Source organism: Sinohyriopsis cumingii, chromosome 1, assembly GCF_028554795.1.
Source record: "Sinohyriopsis cumingii isolate HCF-2022 chromosome 1, ASM2855479v2, whole genome shotgun sequence".
Classification (NCBI taxonomy): Eukaryota; Metazoa; Mollusca; class Bivalvia; order Unionida; family Unionidae; genus Sinohyriopsis; species Sinohyriopsis cumingii.
In genome coordinates, this window is record NC_142961.1 from 164,643,567 (window position 1) to 164,667,445 (window position 23,879).

At 37.1% G+C, this 23,879-nt stretch overlaps 1 protein-coding gene across 3 annotated transcripts in view; it reads right to left on the reverse strand.

The window, feature by feature from the left end:
- Positions 1–23,879, reverse strand: part of LOC149808301 (phosphofurin acidic cluster sorting protein 2-like) — a 198,960-nt gene that overhangs the window by 46,154 nt on the left and 128,927 nt on the right. For all 3 annotated transcript variants that reach the window (XM_089975795.1, XM_089975790.1, XM_089975784.1), the window contains 3 exons: positions 11,301–11,455; positions 10,705–10,815; positions 1,170–1,272 (listed from right to left, as the gene is read on the reverse strand). In XM_089975795.1, the coding sequence (XP_089831921.1) occupies positions 1,170–1,272; positions 10,705–10,815; positions 11,301–11,455 (369 nt within the window). The remainder of the gene's footprint in view (positions 1–1,169; positions 1,273–10,704; positions 10,816–11,300; positions 11,456–23,879) is intronic.

The following is a 23,879-nucleotide window of genomic DNA, read 5'->3' on the forward strand; positions in this document are numbered from 1 at the left end:
AAACTTTAAACTTCATTGTGTGGGAACATGTTAAGCAAACAATTTAAAAGTGAATGACAGAATTAAACCAGCTAATACCTGTATGTGACTTCTTTTTCATCCTGTTTGTTTAAGAGCAGATCCTCTCTCTCTTATATTAAAATTATTTTAATTAGACTTTGTTTAGTTTGTGAAACACCTAAATTGTCTCAGCATTTGTTTCTTGGAAATCTTTCATCTCCCACAATATGCACAAGTGATTGTGTTTTAGAAGACAAGTCTCTGAATATTAAACAGCATTGTGTACAACTTAATAATAAAGGTATCAACATCATTTCAAACTGATGGTTATTATTATTATTCTTTGGCTTGCATTAGTGATAAACCAAAACACAACAGGTTTTGGTAAAAAATTGTTTTTAACTGCATGTATTTCCTTAAACCCTTTGATAAATTCTTGTCTTGGAATGAATCATTAAGAAATTATAATTCATTTTGCCACATACCTGGTTAGCACCCTAATCCTGGAATCAAAATTAGTCATAGAAATCTGTATTAATACCAAGGTTAAAGTCATTTCATTTACTTATATTTCCCTACAGCATTTTATAGAATTTGATCATGCTTCAGCTGAATCTTTTTAACACTAGGACAATTCCTTCCAATATATATTCAATTTGATCATACTTCAGCTGAATCTTTATAACGCTAGGACAATTCCTTCCAACACATATTCAATTTGATCATACTTCAGCTGAATCTTTATAACGCTAGGACAATTCCTTCCAACACATTCGATTTGATCATACTTCAGCTGAATCTTTAAAACGCTAGAACAATTCATTCCAACACATATTCAATTTGATCATACTTCAGCTGAATCTTTATAACGCTAGGACAATTCATTCTAACACATATTCGCGTGACCCTCTGACTTTAATGCCAGTCACTAAAATTTTGCATTAAAGATTTAGGTCAAGTTTTTTCATTTACTTACAGTTTCTTAACCCTTGACTGATTAGGTTCTTAATTAAGACAGATCATTATGAAGCTAAAACTATTCATTCTGCAACAATCTCATGCAAAATTCTGACCATTCATGAGAACTATCAAAGTCTAAGTTTTACTGTAATGCTTTGAACATGTGTTCAATAAAATACTTTGGCCTTTTGCTTATAATTTACACTCACCCTTTCACTCTGCACATGATCATAGCTTCTGCTATTGGGATAGAGACAGTTCCAGTGGCAGTTGACAAGTACTTTGAGAGCCGATTTACAAGCTCTTGAGTATCTAAAAACACACAAAAAACATATTTTAAAAAAAACAACATAATTTAAGTACGAAAACCATATGTTTGTGACCTTATAGGTTTCACACAATGTATTTGTTTTGGGAGGTGGATGGGTGTAAAACTAATTTTAATTATGTAATGATACATGTTGCTATTGCTTAGTCTACCCTTTCCACAATAGAAAAACCCTTGTTGTAAGAGTAAGATTTTCAAACAAAGCCTAACTCACATGTTCATAAGAATTTTTTTTATCAAAGCCAACAAAACACAAGAAAAATTCCATCTCAGCATCAACAAGTGAGAAACAGTCCTCTGCAACTTAAGAACTTTATAAGATCCACCAAGAGAGGATCTGAGTCTGATCTTTTCAGAAGTTAATTGTGTCTGAAATGGTTGCCATACTACCTTTGATTGTGAGGACTGAACTCGGACAGGAGAAGTAGAAAATCTGCTACTGCAGAAGAAGAGGGGCAGCTTGGACTGATGCATTTCCAAGATTCTCCACTCTGCATCACTGACACTAGAGGCAGAATGTTTCCAGGTCTGGATGATGCAGTCTGCAATCTTACTAAAAAAAATTACCTGGCAGATAAATCACTCGAGTGTGAAGGTAAAGAATCTGGGGAATGCTGTGGAGATGAGTATCCTTGTGCTGCAACAGTAGATTCCTAAACTGAGGTAACACCATGAGTTTGTCTATCAACAGGAGAACCACTATCAGGATAATATGAGATCCTGACAGTATGAAGTACCTGAAAGGCAGGAATGCATAGGTGAACAGTGATCCCACCTTAAGCCGAAGGCATCCACCACCCAGGATCTTTGGCCTGGAAATGGGGAGACATATAACAGACATTTGTTTTTCAATTTCATTGCAAACAAGTCCACTAGTGGCTTCCCCCATAGTTTAAAGAGGGACTCTGCAACAGCTTAATGCACAGATCATTCTTGAGAACTATCTTGCCTTTCTTGGACAAACTGTACACAAGGATTTTATTTCTTTCCGGAGAGCAAATTTTAAAGTAAATTATGTTTTTCCAAGAATACTTACCCAATCACGTTATGTAGGAAATATTAGCCTTCCAGCCCTACTAAAATAACAAAATTGTCTGTTTATCTCTATTTCAACAGACAAAGGATAATAACTCTTGCCTATTAATATCCCTTGTTTCTGCCAGGTGTCGCTAGTTTTTAGCTAAGCTAGAGAGTAACAAGGATGCTCACATGGTGTGGTGGTTGGGAGGGTTTTAGGTAAAATGATTGGGTAAATATTCTCTGAGAAACATAATTTACTTAAAAATTTGCTTTCTCCTTTGAATACATTTCCCAATCATGTTAGGATAATAAGAAATGAGAGGAGGGAATACTGAGCATCTGACTTTGACCTCTAGGTGGTCTGATGGCCGTCTGAGTGCTGCCACCATTGGACCTACCAGATTCAAGGTTGCCTGTGTGATGCTAAATATCAGGCTTGCAATGATGGCTCGAAGCTTCTGAGTAGTAATCTTTGTGTGGTAACTGATATAGTGAGACATCAGAGTACAGTGTGCGTAACCCACTTCAGCCATCAAGCAAGGGCTTGAAGGGTGATATTCTGTGTTCCCGCTCACCCCAGAAGGAAGAGGTGTTTGCATGTGCTATGACTTGTCCCTGTGCGTTTCAAGTAGTGCCTGAGAGCAACAGATCTTGCATGGCTGCTGTTCTCAGCCTGGAAGAGAGCAAGTGAGTGAAGACCCTGTGGTTACCAACAAAAAGTAACCTATTCTGGGCTACAAAGCTGGGTTGTGTCAAGAGAAACAACAAACTTCCAATCTGAACTGAAGAGAATTTGGGTCAACATAAAGGGCAGATAGCTCGCTAATGCTGCATGTGGAAGCTAAAGCTCTCAGGAAACATAACTTGAATGATAGTGACTTTAGCAAAGTGTTGGGTAGAGGTTTGAATGGATTCAAACTGAGCCATGTTAAAACCAGGGATTGTAGATCTGCCAACATTGTAAAAATCAAAATCAGGAACTTGCCCCTGAATAATTATTAAAAATCAGAGTCAGGGTATAAAATCTGAAGGTACAAGAGTAAGGTGTTTATATCATGATAAAGATATTTACTTTTGTTATTTCAGTCCATTGTATGTTGCAGATTTGCATTTCTGCAAAAGTTCATCATTTATTTGTCCTTGGGTGCCAAATTTTCTAAAAAGAATAGCTTCCAGGGGTGATGCTAACTGGCTGGCTCTTTGGTTGGTTTTGTTTTTCCTGACGATTGAGAAAGCTCCCAGCATTGCTGCTGATGTGCGGTATTGAAAGTATTGATAAAATTACTCTCCCAAGGGTTGAAAACAACAGTTAGGCAGATCCATCCTTTTTTTTTTCTGAGAGCAACCCATTAAAGGCCGACTTACTTATTCATGCAAGCACTGCAGCTGTGTCTAAACAATCTGTAGTATCGTTTAAGGACCTGGCCTTTTTCTCCAACCAAATGGAAGGAATCAACACTGATGATCTGCATAGAGAGTTTCAGCTTTACCAAATCTGCAATTTTGATGCAGAATTGAATGTGGAATGAGCTGATTATCAGTGGCAGAATGCATGATAGGCCCTGCGAGTTTGGGATTGGTTCCATTTGGAAACAGACTGAGGAATTTTGGTTGATTGAGACCAGAAAGGTTTAAATGATTCTATAGGTCTATATTGTGCTCAAAATCATGTCTGCCACGATGCTGGAATGTGTCCAATATCATAGGGTGATAGCCTTTGATAGAGATTGGAGCCAATTGGTTCTCCTCAAAGACCCAGAGGAAAAGGTTAGCCAGTTGAGGGATTGAGGCATGCAGAGTGACAATGTTGCTGGAATGGTACCAGTCCTTGAAAACATCTTAAGCCTTCAGTGTGGTGGGCCTTCTTGCCAAGCCGAGCGTGTAGAAGAAGGGGACAGTCTGGGCAGTGAAGGAACACTTATGATCATGGTTGCGGGAGAAGATGTGGGTTGGCCAGACCCTTTCTGGGCATATCTATCACTAGAATGCGTAGATCAGTGACCCTGAATTTGTCCCATTTGAGAGGCTATAAAAATCATTTTGTCATTCTGGCCTCATAACTTCTGGATTATTTTTGGTCCCAGCACCATGGGAGGGGAGGCAAAGGCACACAACTCCTCCCAAATGCTTGACAGTGCATTCATTACCTAAGCTTTTGAGTCTGGAACTGGAAAGATGAAGGTGGGTGGATTGTGATTCCACCTCATTGCAAAGAGGCATATCATCAGACATTGTGTGCAAATCTAAGTGATGACTGACTGATGGAGAGACCACTGTCTGTGAAGGACTTGACTTCTGGTAAATTGACAGCCAAGACATTGAACCTGCCAGAACGTGCCTGATTTGTACATTGATATGGAGATTGTTGCATCAACATAGAAACTGACAAATCTGAACAAACAGGTCAGGTGATTTGGTACCTCCTGTTTGAGAAAACAAATCACCACCAGAGTTGTAGGACCTAGTGAGGACTGTTTACACTTCAGAGTCAATCTTTCCAGAAGTGAAAGGAATTGATGATACCCTTTGTAGGATGTTGACGTGTAGAGGTTGTTCTGCTCACATGTGTTGCTGATGGTAATTAAGGTTAGCAACAGGATGGCACCTCAACCGTGTGCACTGTCAGCAGTACCTACTGTTATTTATGCTTGGGGCTTCACCAGCAGGATTCCCATAGTCAGCCAACCTGGGTTGCACCACTGATGCAGGAATGATTGAATCTTGGGCATGATCATGAGTGGTTGATCAAGATGTTTTGAAAAGGGACTCCATTGTGCTCGCAATGTCTGCATACAAAAAGATGGCAGAGTGGGATCAAGTCCAGTGCCACATCACATAAACCAAGAAGGTGCAAAAACTCTCTCGCTGTAATAAGTCCTGTTGGAAATGGACTCAATGAGCTTGATGATTCTGATGAAGCAGACACGAGGAAGTTGCACCAGATTCCGGTTGGTTGCAAATTCCATGTCCTGATGGACAAAATTCTGGGACAGACAGAGGTCTGACTTTTCCTAGTTCACTAGAAAGCGTGGATAATCTCAACAGAGAGATCATTTCTGCCTTGGAGTAGGATAGAACTTACCGTTTGTTTCTGAAGGATGTCATCTGGGTAAGTGCAATCGTTTCTTACCACCTCTGTATAACTTTTTCCTAGAGATCGAAAGTGGTACACATGTGACTGAGAAGATCCCTTGTCCTGAGGCCACTTAACATGCCTTCATACTGGCAGGGGTAGAGTGGTTTGGTAAAGAAGTGAGGACGAGCAATTCCTAAACGGCTTTTCTCTGAATTTCCTCTACTCTTCCTCCAAAGCAACAGTGATCCTAAGAGGGGAGTCTGGAAAGGGAGGGTATGACAATGTTTCAGAGACATGAATTGCAGACATACAACATGTCATATTAAGAGTAAGTTAGCTGAACCCATCAAAGTATTGGCCATGGTATTGTGGACAGCCCTGGTCAATGACCTTAGCAATCCTGGCCAGTGCATCCCAAGCATGGCTATTGCTGGATGTCTCTGACAAGTCTAAATGGTGTCAATGAGGCCAAATCCAACAATGATGATGGTGCAATGACATCCCGAACCAGCTCTGATGGGCATGGAGCACATTTGTCTGCTGTATAAAACAGACTAGTTATTAATTTTTGTCAAGTGGCGGGAGATGAGTACTGAAGGCATCTGTGACCTTAAGTCCATTTCATCCTCCTCGTAAAGAGCTACCATTATTTTTAGAGTAATGGTAGTGGGTGGAGGGCATTCTGAAGCAGCCAACACCCAATAAATGTCTTCGACAGCAGCTTGAAAGCTAAACTTCAGTCCATTTTATGGCTGGATCTGAGTAAGATGTAAAGGATGGTGGACTTGAAGGAGTTCGGTCGCATTCACTGTGCATTGAGGCACAACTGGTCTACTTCCAGCTCAGGAGAAGACATACCAGGTGGTATGAAGACTCAATTCCATCCCTATTAAAATGTTACAAGCTCCTCCTTATGGACAAACAGTGAACATGTTAAGTCTGGCACTGCCTGGACTTCCTGCTGGTATGCCCAGCGAATAGTCGCATGGAAGATGGTTCTACATTAGATGCCCGGTTATCACTAGTACCAACCACTCCAAAGGGCCTGGTTAGAAAGATTTCTCACTGAAATCTCTGTCATAGAAAGGCATGTACTTTTAGATGAACAGCTCTGCCACTATGATCCCTGAAAATCATAGTTGGCTGGACCAATTCAATGAAATGGTCCCCCATTGGAATGTCTGGATGGATAGTGAGACTGAGATGATTTGTCTTAAGCAGCATTTGGCAGTCTCCATCCCTCTACACCCATACTGCTAGGGGGCCAGGCAAAGGCCATCATAACACTATAGGATGATGACTATGATTCCTTCTTTCATGGGGGAACTCCACATTCTGAAGGGAATATAAGAGAATATGGAAAAGGTGGGTACATCAGCCCAATCCCTTTTCCTGTTTGAGTGCATAAATGGGCTCTCACACATGCCAACCCCTGGTGAGGAAAAAGTGTAATCCCAGTGGACAAAATGAGAAATCCAAACAGAAAAGAGTAATCCACATATATCATGCTAAAAATTCAATGAGTATATGTACAAAATGATTTATTTACCCCTCCGATTTTTAATTTTAAAAAGCAACAGAATGACATGTTGCATTTCAAAACACTTTGTACCAGCTGAGACCATGAATGTTTTGCACACCAGTAGAGAACCAAGTACTGGGTTACAGAGGGAGCCTGGATCTGAATTCAGTCTTATTTTTGTTAACATTACTAAACAATCTCTCTCAGTCAGCACTAGAACGATTAAGAACCAATATTCCTTTCATAACCTGACAAAGAGGAAATATATATCTTCCAGTGATTAGGTCTCTTATCTGGGAAATAAGTTGCCACTGCACATCAACTCTGTCTGCATGTAGTACATTGCCAGGTAGAATGCCGACTTGATACTTCAGGAATTCTTCTCATTTATCAGCAGCCTTTCCTGCAGCAATGTGCATCAAATGACAGGGACAACCTGTTATGTATACTGATGGAGACATTTTCAAAATATAGGATGCAACTCCTTTATGAATGCCAGTCATCATTGATGCATTATCAGCTGAAAACTCACTACAGTTCTGCCAACTTATATCATGTTTCTTCAAAGCATTATCAAGCAAATCAAAAATGTTTTCTCCAGTAGAATCTACTGTTAATTCTGGTAATGAAAGGAGAACACTGACTTTGCTCCTTCTGTTGTCAAAGTATCTGACACAGACCAAGTAAAACCGTTGATGTCATAATCACTACTCCCATCTGTGGCAATACTAAACTGCACAAGTTTCATGGCTTCTGCTATTTGAAGTGCAGCATCTTCAGCTAAACACTGAACAATATTAGATGATTTTGTTCTTGCACATACATATTTTCTGCAATTTTGGAATCAGGAAACGTCCGTTTGAACAAAGTAGTCTGCTACTGCTAGGGATAGCCTGTGTTCTATTAAGAACTTGGTAAATAACACCTCTGCATTAATAACATTTGTGTCCACAATTGAGTTTTGTTGTAAAAAAGAAGTCACCTTAATACTGGAGTTAGTAAGACAAGCTAATTTGAGGTGTTTCTTTGCTTTCAAGAGGTTTTCCTCATCAAATTTACCACCATTACCGGTATTAAAATCCTTTCTACAAAGCTTGCAATGGGTGTGAAGCTGTCCTAGAACTGAATGCTGTATTACGTCATTCATGTATTCATCTTTGAATCTTTGGAGGAAACACTTTTTTGTCTTTTTCTGATACATCTGTGAAATTATTTGAAAAACATTTTTGCTCTAATAACCACATCGACCAGAATCCATTTGATGACTTTTAGCACCATATATTAAAATTTTTCCACACGGCCTACAATGGACGTGATGCTGCCTTAGAATGGAACGCTGTATTAGGTCATTCATGTATTCATCTCTGGAGGATTCTGTTTTGGTGGGGCAGCTTTGTCTTTTTCTAATCCTACTGTGAAATTATATGAAAAAACATTTTTGCTCTAACACACATCGACTAGAATATATTTGACTTGACTTTTAGTGCCAAATACCTACAGACTGGTTCTGTAACAAATTTGAATTAGAATCTGAGAGCAAAGATTAAGAATTAGAATACCAGTCTGTTTTCTCCTAACTAAGCCATACAGCTGCTATAAACAGAATATAACAGGGTGAGGAAAGTACATGCTAGTCTATTGTACTCTTGTACAAAAGCCAATAGCCATGACTATGGTGCACTATCGATAGGTTCTCTAACAAACATGAATGATAACGATGAATCCAAGGTCAAAGATTTGAAAGTAGTAACCAGCATGTTTCTTTAAAATAGGACAGCTACTATAAACAGAACATATTAATACCATTAGGAAATGGCATGAAAGTCTACAGACAAGCATACTCTTATGTCATAGTTATGTAGAAGCTGTCTTTTCTTTTACAAAATGGTCTGTGAGATTAATGGGATTTTAACGAAAATGAGAAAACAAATAATTGATATTGTTTTGTAGGGGATATAATGAAAATGTGCAATCCTTATACATTTACGCATAAGGCATAATTCAGTGAAAAAAAATAATGATTATGCCAAAAGCACAATGGTTGGCATGTATGGGCTCTGTATCTGAGGATGAACAATTCTGAAGTGTGGAAAGTGGTTTGTCTTTGGGAATGTTGACCCAATCCCAAACTCTATACGTAGATTCTTAAAATGTTTTCCCAGTGATGAGTGCTAGATGACTGTTGCCTAGTGCCTGGTTCCTGGTGTGTACATGGTGACCAGAAGTGTGACCAGCAACTAATGGCTGGTTCCCACTGACTGAAGAGAGGTCATCTGAACCAAATGGCAACTCAAATCTGTGGGAAAAACCCTCCTCAGAAATAAGAGACTCCATCTGTGGGAGGAACGTTTCCTGGGGTTGCATGACCTCATATCTGTGGGAACAACGCTCCTTAGCACTAAGAGACTCCATCTGTGGGAGAACATATTCTGAGGTTGCAGTAACTCAGATCTGGGGGGGCGGAAACCCTCCTCAGAACTAAGAGACTCCTGCGGGAGGAATGTTTCCATGGGTTGCATAGATTGCTTGTTGCCTCAAATACACTCTTGGGGCCTGCAGCATGTTGACCCTCCACCATGCATGGTAGTTGATATATGAAAAGCATTAAGCCATCGAGATAGGTAACTTTACTCCTCAAGGGAAAATTTTCCAATGATGACATTGTGTCAACTGGAAAAGAATACTGAGGCACTGTTGTGCACAAGCCTATGATTTGGAGTCAATGCATGTATTCTAATAACTTTCTAGAGCAGGAGGTGCATCTAGTATTTATGAGGGTTCCTCCATTGAGCAAACGGTAAGCTAAAGAACAGTGACATGTAATATATTACTGATATTAAAAAGGACGTAAAAGAAATGCATACATGAATTAAGCTATTGTAATGCGAGGGAACAAGCCACATTGTGTGGATCGAAGATGCAACAAAACTGCTGTAAAACTTATATATCTGGAGAAAAATATATTGTTTTACTGACAAGCAATGTAGCCAAGTTTGTACCAGTATTGATGGGTATTAACTTTGGATGGAATGGCATTCCAGCAAGTGCTGTTCTGATCAAATGATTTGGTCAAACCTCAGTTATTTCTAGTGACATGATCGATATACCAATTACAATTACATTTTCTGTAACCAATTCAGTCAAATTCAGTTCTGTGCCATTTCTACCAATTAAATTTCTGGGTATCTGGAAAAAAAGCTCCACTCTGGCAAGGTACCACAAAAAGAATATATTCCATTATTAATCAGTCACAGAAATGGATGATTCCAGATCATGAAATTGTATTCATTTCCTAACACTAAAGAGTCAAGCATTTTCATTTACTTCTTGCCATGTGAAAATGAGACCCTGTAACCCACAATAATGTGTACATGATAATATCCACATACAGTTTTTATGGTAAAATTTTGGTTTTGGATCAGGTCTATAACACCCACATAGGTAAATCAGGTAGGCTGACTGTAACTCATGGACACTAGGACTATTCACAGCACACATTACAACAGCAACCATATAGTCATAAAGAGACACTCCTTTTATTTACATGTATTGCTTATGCATTGGTGTCATGATAGCAGGCTCTTAGAGACTGTAAACTTAGCTTTAATATTTTCTCATTGAACTTTATAGATATTACATCTCTAGATCTTTGAAAATTAAGGCTTAGTTAAAACTTAATCATCTTTTATTTTCAACAATTTCTCATTAATATGTAAATATTTACTGTGCCATAAATTATATCTATACAGATGATTAATCAATAGAAGTAGTTTAACTACTTAAATTAAAATATCTTACCTAATTTGCCCGTTTCATTCTTTTCAAATGTGTCTTTCCACAAAGAATCATTATAAAGGGAGTTATATGTGTTGTCTACACTGGAAAGGTACTTCCCTATAGAGCTAGCACCTGCAGAAGAATGGAAATGTTGTAATTATCAGTGAAATACATTATAGAAGGTATGTGTAAAACTTTGTGCATGCAACCATAGTTTTCAAATTTATATACAGATTTTACAGCACATATGGTTTGAAAACATAAAAGGATTTCATAGGAAAATTAGTTTAAAACTATTTGGATAATTACAAAAGTAACCGAATACCCCATTTCTAAGTACCTGAACATGCAAATTATCCAATATGTACATATCAGCTGTGCTGATATTAACAATGACAGAATTCCCTGGCTGACAACCCCCTTGACAAGCATGTTGCCATTATAACAGTACATCCAAAGAACATGATGCAGTAGCTGGGCAGCAAGTTCAAAGGCTTTGACCCCTTGAAGGTGGCCATTAGTACACACTTAAAATCAAACTGAGCATGGAGAAGAAAATAAAGATACAGAAAAGTTTGTAAAGATATGAACATAAAAAGTGACAGTAGAATACTTACCAAAAGGAATGACTAGAAATTTGATGTAAGATTGCCAATCAGGGGATTTGGCAGAAAACTGCTCCACGTACGGTCGCAATACGGAATTGACATAAGCATCTCCTCCAGCTATAACCACCTTTATTGTACTGGGATTCTTAGAGTTGCTATTACAACTGCAACAAATATATATAAATAAATAAAACAAGGCATTATCTTGTAAACACCATTCCTCTTATCAACAGAAGTACATCTGAAGTAGCTCACAATATGTACACTGGTATGGAGTACTGACCCCAAGGTAATGGATGTGAAGAGCCTGGACAATATACACAGTGGTATGGAGTACTGACCACAATATAATGCGAGTGAAGAGTACTGACAATATACATTCTGGTATGGAGTACTGACCCCAATTTAATGGGATTGAAGATCATTGACAATATACATAATGGTACGGAGTACTGACCCCAAAGTTATGGGAGTGAAGAGCATTGAAAATATACACTGGCATGGAGTACTGACCCCAAGGTAATGTAAGTGTTGAGCATTGACAATTACACACTAATATGGAGTACAGACACCAAGGTAATGGGAGTGAAGAGCACTGACAATATAGACACTGGTATGGAGTACTGACCCCAAGGTAATGGAAGTGAGGAGCATTGACAGTTACACACTAGTATGGAGTATAGACACCAAGGTAATGGGAGTGAAGAGCCTTAACAATATACACACTGGTATGGAGTACTGACCCCAAGGTAATGGAAGCAAAGATCACGCCAAGGTAATTCGAGTGAAAAGCACCGACAATATACATACATGTATGGAGTATTGACCTCAAGGTAATGGGAGTGAAGAGCCTTAACAATAAACACACTTGTATGGAGTACTGACCCCAAGGTAATGGGAGTGAAGAGCACTGACAATATACATACACACTAGCAAGGAGTATTTATGCCATGGTAATGGGATTGAAAAGCCTTGATAATATACACAATGTTATGGATTACTGACCCAAAGGTAATGGGTGTGAAGAACCTGGGCAATATACAAACTGGTATGGAGTATTTATGCCATGGAAATGAGAGTAAAAAGTCTTGACAATGTATATACTAGCATGGATAATTGATGCCAAGGTAATGAAGAGCCGCAGACATGTAGCATCATGTCCCACCCAGTCACATTATCCTGACACCAGGCTGACCAGTCCTAACACTAACCTCTTAATGCTGATCACCTAGTGGGGCAGCGGTTAGTACCATTTTTATAAGTCTTTGGTATGACTTGGACAGGATTCAAACACACAGCCTCCCGCATCTGAGGTGGATGCTCTAACCACTAGGCCACCGGAGCATTCAGTTTCTTCAGTAATATGGGTGCCATACTTGCATATGCAAGTCCATGTTTCCAAGCAATAGCTGTGATGGAGTTCACTGTCTTTGATAATCTAAATAATTATGTACATTCTGGAGTTACCTTTCTTTGAACACTTGTGTACATGAGTTCCTCTTTTTCCATTTTTCAATTTCTTTTTGTGTGTGTGTGTGTGTGTGTGTGATTTGGATTTTTTAACGTAGCTTTAACAATTTTTCAGTCATATCGCTATGATGTCTGCAGTGTGGCAGTTTATAGTGATGCCCAGCACTGAGGCATCATGTTGCTGACATGCAGCATAATGTACCACCCAATCACATTATCCTGACACCAGGCCGACCAGTCCTAACACTAACTTCTTAATGCTGAACGACAAGCAAGGCAGCTGTTAGTACCATTTTTGTAAGTCTTTGGTATGACTCGGCCAGGGATCGAACCCACAACCTTCCGCATCCAAGGCAGACACTCTAACCATTATGCCACCAGAGCAGTCCAATTTCTTTTTGAAATACTAAAACTAGATATTGCAAATATTGGATGCAGATAACAGTTTTTACTGATATGGACTGTCCTAGAAATTAGAAACGAACAGTGAGCAGTGAATATGATAATCCATTCAGAAGTAGTAGCAATAGACTTCAAAATAGCTGCCATAATGGCTATACTGTATGTTAACTGGAGAGACTTCAATGCCCTGCCACAGCAAATTATCCATGGAAAATGGAGCAATGACTGTTATGTCCATGATGAGTCTTCTTACTATGACTGCATATGTAAGTTTGGTCAAAATATATTTGAAAATGTCAGTGCAATTTAAATTTTTGTATACTTAACAGCTGACTCCCACCCAGGGTCAACAATCGAGAAAGCTAAGAATCATACATCTCTTGCCTATGGTTACAAACTTTCATATAGACAATAGAAAATTTAGTGAATGACCATGCTGCATTTTAGAAGGAGATATGGTAATAGATAGATGGAAGGATTAATGGACAGAGGTTATCACTGTCATTAAATTACATTAACCTGGAAATACAATACAGTATTACACTGACAGAGGTTATCAGTCATTAAATTACATTAACCTGGAAATACAATACAGTATTACATTAACAGAGGTTATAACTGTCATTAAATTACATTAACCTGGAAATACAATACAGTATTACATTGACAGAGGTTATCAGTCATTAAATTACATTAACCTGGAAATACAACACACTATTACATTGACAGAGGTTATCAGTCATTAGGTTATATTAAGCTGAAAATACAATACACTAGTACACTGACAGAGGTTATGACTTTCATTAAATTACATTAACCTGGAAATATAATAAGAGAGATTACGACTGTCATTAAATTACATTAACCTAGAAATACAATACAGTATTACATTGACAGAGGTTATCAGTCATTAAATTACATTAACCTGGAAATATAATAAGATGTTATCACTGTCATTAAATTACATTAACCTGTAAATACAATACTGTATTACATTGACAGAGGTTATCAGTCATTAAGTTACATTAACCTGGAAATACAATACACTAGTACAATGACAGACGTTATGACTGTCATTAAATTACATTAACCTGGAAATATAATAAGAGAGATTATGACTGTCATTAAATTACATTAACCTGGAAATACAATCCAGTATTACACTGACAGAGGTTATCACTGTTCATTAAATTACATTAACCTGGAAATACAATATAGTATTACACTGACAGAGGTTATCAGTCATTAAATTACATTAACCTGGAAATATAATGAGACGTTATCACTGTCATTAAATTACATTAACCTGGAAATACAATACTGTATTACATTGACAGAGGTTATCAGTCACTAAATTACATTAACCTGGAAATATAATGAGATGTTATCACTGTCATTAAATTACATTAACCTGGAAATACAATACTGTATTACATTGACAGAGGTTATCAGTCACTAAATTACATTAACCTGGAAATACAATACACTAGTACATTGACAGAGGTTATGACTTTCATTAAATTACATTAACCTGAAAATATAATAAGAGAGATTATGACTGTCATTAAATTACATTAACCTGGAAATACAATCCAGTATTACATTGACAGAGGTTATCACTGTTCATTAAATTACATTAACCTGGAAATACAATATAGTATTACACTGACAGAGGTTATCACTGTCATTAAATTACATTAACCTGGAAATACAATACAGTATTACATTGACAGAGGTTATAACTGTCATTAAATTACATTAACCTGGAAATACAATACAGTATTACATTGACAGAGGTTATCACTGTCATTAAGTTACATTAACCTGGAAATACAACACACTATTACATTGACAGAGGTTATCAGTCATTAAATTACATTAACCTAGAAATAAAATACAGTATTACATTGACAGAGGTTATAACTGTCATTAAATTACATTTACCTGGAAATACAATACAGTATTACAGTGACAGAAGTTATCACTGCATCAATGTCATTAAATTACATTAACCTGGAAATAAAATACAGTATTACATTAATAAAACCAACAAGAGTTATCACTGACGGGTGGATTGCAAAAGGCGCTGCTCATTACAATTGCTTGGATGACATTAACCGGAGGACTTACGATGGGAACCAATCGGCATTCAGGGCACATAGCACCTCTAATAGCTAGAAATCACATATCAAGCTGCAACACATATGGTTGAATAAAACATTACTTTGTAAAGTCATGACACCAAAGCCAAATTCAGGAGGAATGGCCCTTAAATATCATAACACTGCTAAATGATAATATAGAATGCTGGAAATTAAACTGGATCAAGATTTTATTAATGTAAAGCTGAGATCAAAACATGCTCAAAATCCAACAATCCTTGGCTAATTATTTATGCAGAAACCAAAGTCAGGCGTATGGACACTTTAGAAGCCATATCTGTAAAAGATGTCATGGAATGGTAGGTATCAAAATATTATCAATATCAAGGTGTATAGTATATTTGGTTGAAATCCAAAACTCCTAAGTAATGTTTATCCTGCAGAAACCCATCATGATGAAAGCCAAACAACAAAATCAAGGGGCATAACTCCTGTAAATGATGTCATGGAATGCTGGAAATTGAATTCTTTCAACGTCTTGTAAATACAGACCTGTGTACTGCATGGGAAGGCTGTGCAAATGAAAGTTGGGAGAAACACAGGCCTTTGAAATTCTATTACAATATTATATAAGGCAAGGTTGGCAACATGGTCTATAGGTGGGTAGGAGTGCAATAGAAAAATTCATACATATCTTCAATGCCATTCAATTTTTTTAGTTTTACAAATTATACCTTCCCTAAAAGAATGAATACTAGTCATCCATCCACCATGCTGACATGACTGCAAGTTACAAACGTTCAAATGTTTGGTTGTCAAATGTTGAAATTTCTTGCTGACATTGACTATACATGACTTTGAGGAAAAATTCTTTAGGATGTTGTTGTTGTTGTTGTTGTGGGGTTTAATGCCATTTATCAGCACAAGATTGGCTATGTATGGCAGCCAGTGTTAATGGTGGAGGAAGAACCCGGGAAAACCCCGGGAAGAACCACCGACCCATGAGAAGCTTCTGGCTAGCTTTCTCACATACCCACATTGGCTGAATCTGAGACTCGAACCCACACAGACAGAGGTGAGATGGCAGTGATCCGTAACGGAGAGCGCTTTAGACTACTCGGCCACTCGGGGCCCCCCTTAGGATGTAAATGTCAATCTAATTTCCTTAGATTTATAGATAAATTAATTATAGATCACTAAACACATTGAAACATGGAGGGATGGATGGAAAGATAGATACACAGTATATACATATTCAAACTTTTATGGAAAAGCATATAAATATAATATTGCCATGCAAAACAAACCCAAACAACAAAAACAAAACTTGATATACATAGAAACACACACATACCCACATATGTACACAGGTAGGCAGATGCATACATCAATACATACAAACATATAGACTGACAACAATGACCATGCAATAGCCAATTTTAGCAATTAGACCTGCATTAAATTTTGTATTTCTTTTCAATCAAACATTAAAAAATATATTATTCACAAATGTTTTCAATGAAATTTATAAAGTCCTGGGTCAATGTAAATGTGACTGAAACAACATGTTTTCAAATATAGCAGGCACAGGTGACTTCTCTGAGAAAAATCCAGAAAGGAATATCATTAAAACTTTTGCAATGCTTATTAGTTATTACCATTATCAGTCAATACAATACTGCCTTTGTCGGACATGCAATACTTATAAACTGTTATGTGTATGTAATTTGCCATTTCTTACTGTTTTTCTAGTTTTTTTAAATTTGTATTTCATTATATGCTGTGGGTAATGAAATATTGTATCTAGTGTCTGACTTGGTCCAAAATCAGTAACAGTCTTTGTAAACAACTTTTTTTTTCTTCTCAGAGTGAGGATCATTATCTTAAGCAGAGTCAAGGACATTGTACTTTTTCATAACTAAACTATGTGATGATTGTCTTATGTTTTATTGCAATTTCGGTGAGGGGCATTCTTATTATAACTAAGATCTTTCTAGAACAATAAATGTTTGATCCTCATCCATGGTTTCGTTTTGCATCTTAGTTTGTTATATAACTAATATTTTTTCTAAAAGTCTGTTATTTGTGCCTTAACATCTGCGTTGAATCAAGTTTTCATTGTTGTGTACAGTATTTGATTTGGAATTATTCAGATTATTTCTCCTCTCAAAATACAAAACTGCTCTGATAACATTCTTTGAAATAGATGATTTTACAGTAAAATTTCAAATAAGGAATTAATTCTTGAATTGTATTATTGTGATCCAACAAATGACTGTTGGGACATCAACACTTTATGAGCCATCACAGACATATCAACATTTTCAGCCTTGGATTTAATTTGGAATTTTTACTAAAGTTTATTTAGATGTCTCTGATGTGTAATACTTATCTGTAATCACCATTATCAGTCAATACAATACTTTTGTCTGACATGTAATATTTATCAGTAATCACCATTATCAGCCAATACAATACTGTCTTTGACATGTAATACTTATCAATAATCACCATTAACAGTCAATACAATACTGTCTTTGATGTGTAATACTTATCAGTAATCACCATTATCCGTCAAGTCAATATTTTCTTTGGCATTTATTACTTATCAGTAATCACCATTATCAGTCAATACAATACTGTCTTTGATGTGTAATACTTATCAGTAATCATGATCATCAGTCAAGTCAATACTGTCTTTGGCATTTAATATCTTGTTCAGAGGAAATACAAAACAAATACATGCACATGGTAAATCATGTGTAAGAAAGTAAATTATTAAGTTATTGATTACTCCAGCAGAGTATTTGTGGCAGGAAAGCAGTCAAATAATTACTGCATCTGCAGTAATTAATTAGTGGCAAGAAAGCAGTCAAACATAGTGTGACCCAGCTATAGCATGCTCCGCTATAACACATTCAGATATAACATAGTTGTGGCATGGCTCCTGAAATTTCATATGCAAATATATGTATGATACACGAAAAAAAATCTTCTTAAAGCACCAAAAAATACTGTGTAAAAAGTTTACTATCATTTTGAGAATTCCAATACAAAATGATCATGTCAAGACAACTGAATTTATGTATGCACGTATTATTCTCATACATGAAAAAATATATTTTCCTCTTAAAAGTATGAAAAATAATGTGTAAAAAAAAAAGTTTTTTCAGAGATTGCACTGGGGTTCACCATGGTCGCCAACTGTGATTTTCTTTTCTTATTGGCAATAAAACATACCATCTGGTGATTTTTTGTGTGACAATATTGTTAGCCGTTTCAACTTGTGTGTGTGTGTATGTGTGTGATTTGGATTTTTAGTCATATTGCTACGATGTCTGTGTGGCAGTTTATAGTGATGTCAAGCACTGAGGCATTGTGCTGCAGACATGTAGCATGATATCCCAGCCAGTCACATTATCCTGACACCAGGCCAACCAGTCCTAACACTAACCTCTTAATGCTGACCACCATTTTCTTAAGTCTTTGGTATGACTCAGTTGGGGTTCAAACCCACGAATTCCCGCATTCGAGGCGGACACTCTAAACACAAGGCCACCAGAGCAGTGTTTCAACTTGTCTATACAATCTTGGGTTAGGAGTGGAGAAATTCAAATGCACCCTGAAAGAAGTCAAAACCTTTGTTCATATTGACAAACCATCTCAACAGTGCACTGTTGCATGATAATCTTCTTATATGCTGACATCTGGCCTGAATACTGTATGCTACTTATCCACTCAAATAGTCATACTTTTGGACTAGCTATAATCGACCAACCTTTGCAACAACTAAATTTTTTTTAATGTACCTAGAAATTTTTGTGTGCTAAACTTTAAAGAAAACTGATTGCTTTTGAAGCACAGATCATTTTGTAATAGGCAAATGGAAAAAAAAATTCAGTCCCAATCAATGTTCAGCAATTATTTGATGATGTTGCCGCCAGAATAACAAACGGGCATTTGTTTGATCCTCCAAATTTGTTCTTTAGTGGTGATTTCAATACCACAATGTAACCTTCATCAAAGCAAGCCAACTACAACCTTCAATAAAAACAAAGCACCTTTTATCAAAGGAAGTCAGAACCCAACTTAAATACAATGGAATTGGATGAATTGCTGCATTTTCCAAAGTGACTGGAAGGTATTTATTGTGCTGTGAAAGTTTTCTTTTGCAGGAAAAATCAGACCTACCAACATTGAAAAAATCAAAATCAGGAACTTGCCCCTGAATAATCATTAAAAATCAGGAGTCGGGGTATAAAATCAGGAGGTAAAAGAGTAAGGTGTATATATCATGATAAAGATGTTCACTTTTGTTATTTTAGTCCATTGTATGTTGCAGATTTGCATTTCTGCAAAAGTTCATCATTTATTTGTCCCTGGGTGCCAAATTTGCTTACAAGAATAGCTTCCAGGGTTTATGCTAACTGGCTGGCTCTTTGGCAAGTTCTGTTTTTTTCTGACCACTGAGAATGCTATCTCAGCACTGCTGTTACTGCGTGGTATTGAAACTATTGATAGCATTACTCTCCCAAGGGTTGGAAGCAACAGTTGGCCAGATCCATCCTTTTTTTCCTGAGAGCAAACCACTGATGATCTTCTCTTTCTACATTCAATTCTGTGTCTAAATTATAGATTTGGTAAAAGCTGAAACTCTCTATGCAGATCATCAGTGTTGATTCCTTCCCTTCGGCTGGAGAAAAAGCCAGGTCCTTAAATGACACATGTGCATCCCTTCGGCTGGAGAAAAAGCCAGGTCCTTAAATGACACATGTGCATCCCTTCGGCTGGAGAAAAAGCCAGGTCCTTAAATGACACATCTGCATCCCTTCGGCTGGAGAAAAAGCCAGGTCCTTAAATGACACATCTGCATCCCTTCGGCTGGAGAAAAAGCCAGGTCCTTAAATGACACATCTGCATCCCTTCGGCTGGAGAAAAAGCCAGGTCCTTAAATGACACATCTGCATCCCTTCGGCTGGAGAAAAAGCCAGGTCCTTAAATGACACATCTGCATCCCTTCGGCTGGAGAAAAAGCCAGGTCCTTAAATGACACATCTGCATCCCTTCGGCTGGAGAAAAAGCCAGGTCTTTAAATGACACATGTGCATCCCTTCGGCTGGAGAAAAAGCCAGGTCTTTAAATGACACATGTGCATCCCTTCGGCTGGAGAAAAAGCCAGGTCTTTAAATGACACATGTGCAATGCTTGCATGAATAAGTAAGTCATCATGTAGTGGAACTTTTTCCTTCATGTATGTCAGTGGCCTTATGCTGCTAATATCTTTTTGCACCATTTGTACTTGGCTGTTGCACTGTGTTTATTAATGTCATCTAGACCACCGCACTGTATTGAGAGATGCTGTGAGCAACACTGATAGAATGCATGATAGGCCCCGCAAGTCGATGGATGAATGAAAGCAAACTGCTTCTCCCAATCACTCCTATATTTTTGATCACATTTCTTTTTCTTGGCTGTTGAAAATTCATCAGTTACTTCATTTCCTTCTTTTTTTTTCGCTTCTTGCTGAGAAAGTTATCCATTTTGTTGCTGAGATCTGCTGAAGGGATCGGATAAAGAGAACCACACTGAGACAATCTCTTTGTATTGGCGGAAATCAAGCCAGATATGGTAAAGTACTAAGAAACAAACCAGACACAGAAAAACCAGATACAGAAAAACAGGGAAACGGAAAATGGTTATGTTTTTGTATATATAAAAATACGGATTTTTTCTCTTCTTAATAAATGAGGAATCGGGAAATAGGTCAAAAACTTGGGATTCTCCCAATATTTTCTGTAGGGTTGGCAGGTCTTAAAAATGTTCATGCTAACAACTGCTACTATTGGTGGCATAAAATGCAAATCAAATCTTTTCAAACCATAAATAGCTGGCTGTCAAGTTATATTTTAATTTGTTCATGTTTTCATTTCCCTAAGAATAGTCTCATCCCTTTGCTAGCCTTGGCAAGATGATAGCTGTCTCCAAATTCTAGGCCATTTTAAGTACATGTACATGTAGCATGCAAACAACTATAGCCATGTGCTATTGGTGACAATATCATAGTGAATTGTTGAGCAACACGTGTTTGTTGACAATGGAATATATATCAAATGAGGACTTCTACTTATATGTGTCTTATTTGTGTTTTTTTAAAAGGGATGTGACTGATACATGAATTTTATAACGTATGATCTATACCTGAATTCACAGATAATTGGTACACATGTATGGTACTTAACGCATTATGGACTATGCAACACAAATGTAAGTTGTCAATATACAAGTGTATTTCAGACTAGTTTTGTTTTCATGTAATCAAAAGCATGTGTTTTTGCACCCGCTTTTATTACCAGCTCTCCCTGGCCAATTTTTTTTGGTACATGCATCACTTACTTCAGCTAACTTACCTGGTTGCTTAAAAAAATGGTTCATCTATATCAATGTCAGGTTCTCTGGAACCCAACTACTGTGTCATAGCAGGGTCACACAATAATTATTGCATCCTGCTGTAAAAGTATTAGTGGTGAGAAAGCAGTCAAATAGTTACTGCATCCTGCAGATAATGAATCCTGCTTGTATCATCATTTGTTAGAATAAAACTGTTCCTTTTATTTGTTTCTTTTTTTGTTGCTTTTCCAAATAAAGAATATTTGTGTTTTTTGTACAAGTAAAAGAACAATAAATGATTAGTAGGAATAATGTACGTAAATGCCTTGGTCACTCAAATAATGTCCTGACAGTTTATGGACTGGACTGAATTTTGCAAAAGGTTAATGATGACCAGACATTTTATTGACTGGACTGAATTTTGTAGAAGGTTAATGATGACCTGACATTTTATGGATTGGACTGAATATATGTCCTGACATTTTATTCATTGTACTGAATTAATGATGACCTGACATTTTATGGATTGGTCTGAATTATACAAAAGGTTAATGATGACCAGACATTTTATTGACTGGACTGAATTTTGTAGAAGGTTAATGATGTCCTGACATTTTATTCATTGTACTGAATTAATGATGACCTGACATTTTATGGATTGGTCTGAATTATACAAAAGGTTAATGATGACCTGACATTTTATGGACTGGACTGAATTAATTATGTCATGACATTTTATGGACTGGACTGAATTTTGTAAAAGGGTAATGATGACCTGACATTTTATGGATTGGTCTGAATTTTGCAAAAGGTTAATGATGACCTGACATTTTATGGACTGGACTGAATTCTGTAAAAGGTTAATGAAGACCTGACATTTTATGGACTGGACTGAATTTTGTAAAAGGTTAATGAAGACCTGACAATTTATGGACTGGACTGAATGAATATGTCCTGACATTTTATGGACTGGACTGAATTTTGTTGTTGTTGTTGTTGTTGTTGTTGTTGTTGTGGGGTTTAATGCCATTTTTCAGCACACGATAGGCTATGCATGGCGGCCAGTATTAATGGTAGAGGAAGAACCCGGGAAAACCCTGGGAAGAACCACTGACCCACGAAAAGCTACTGGCAAGCTTTCTCATATACCCACATTGGCTGAATCCTAGACTTGAACCCATGCAGACAGAGATGAGATGGCAGTGATCCGTAACGGAAAGCGCTTGAGACCACTTGGCCACTCAGGGCCCCCTGAATTTTCTAGAAGGTTAATGATGACCTGACATTTTATGGACTGGACTGAATTTTGTAAAAGGTTAATGAAGACCTGACATTTTATTCATTGTACTGAATGAATGATGTCCTGAAAGTTTATGGACTGGACTGAATTTTATCGAAAGGTTAATGATGACCTGACATTTTATGGACTGGACTGAATTTTGTAAAAGGTTAATGATGACCTGACATTTCATGGATTGGACTGAATTTTATCAAAAGGTTAATGATGACCTGACATTTTATGGACTGGACTGAATTTTGTAAAAGGTTAATGATGACCTGACATTTCATGGATTGGACTGAATTTTGTAAAAGGTTAATGATGACCTGACATTTTATGGACTGGACTGAATTTTGTAAAAGGTTAATGATCTCCTGATATTTTATGGACTGGATTGAATTTTGTAAAAGGTTAATGATGTCCTGACAGTTTATGGACTGGACTGAATTTTGAAAAAGGTTAATGATCTCCTGATATTTTATGGACTGGACTGAATTTTATCAAAAGGTTAATGATGACCTGACATTTTATTGACTGGACTGAATTTTATCAAAAGGTTAATGATGTCCTGACATTTTATTGACTGGACTGAACTTTATCAAAAGGTTAATGATGACCTGACATTTTATGGATTGGACTGAATTTTATCAAAAGGTTAATGATGACCTGACATTTTATGGATTGGACTGAATTTTATCAAAAGGTTAATGATGACCTGACATTTTATGGATTGGACTGAATTTTATCAAAAGGTTAATGATGACCTGACATTTTATGGATTGGACTAAATTTTATCAAAAGGTTAATGATGACCTGACATTTTATGGATTGGACTGAATTTTATCGAAAGGTTAATGATGTCCTGACAGTTTATGGACTGGACTGAATTTTGTAAAAGGTTAATGATGACCTGACATTTTATGGACTGGACTGAATTTTGTAAAAGGT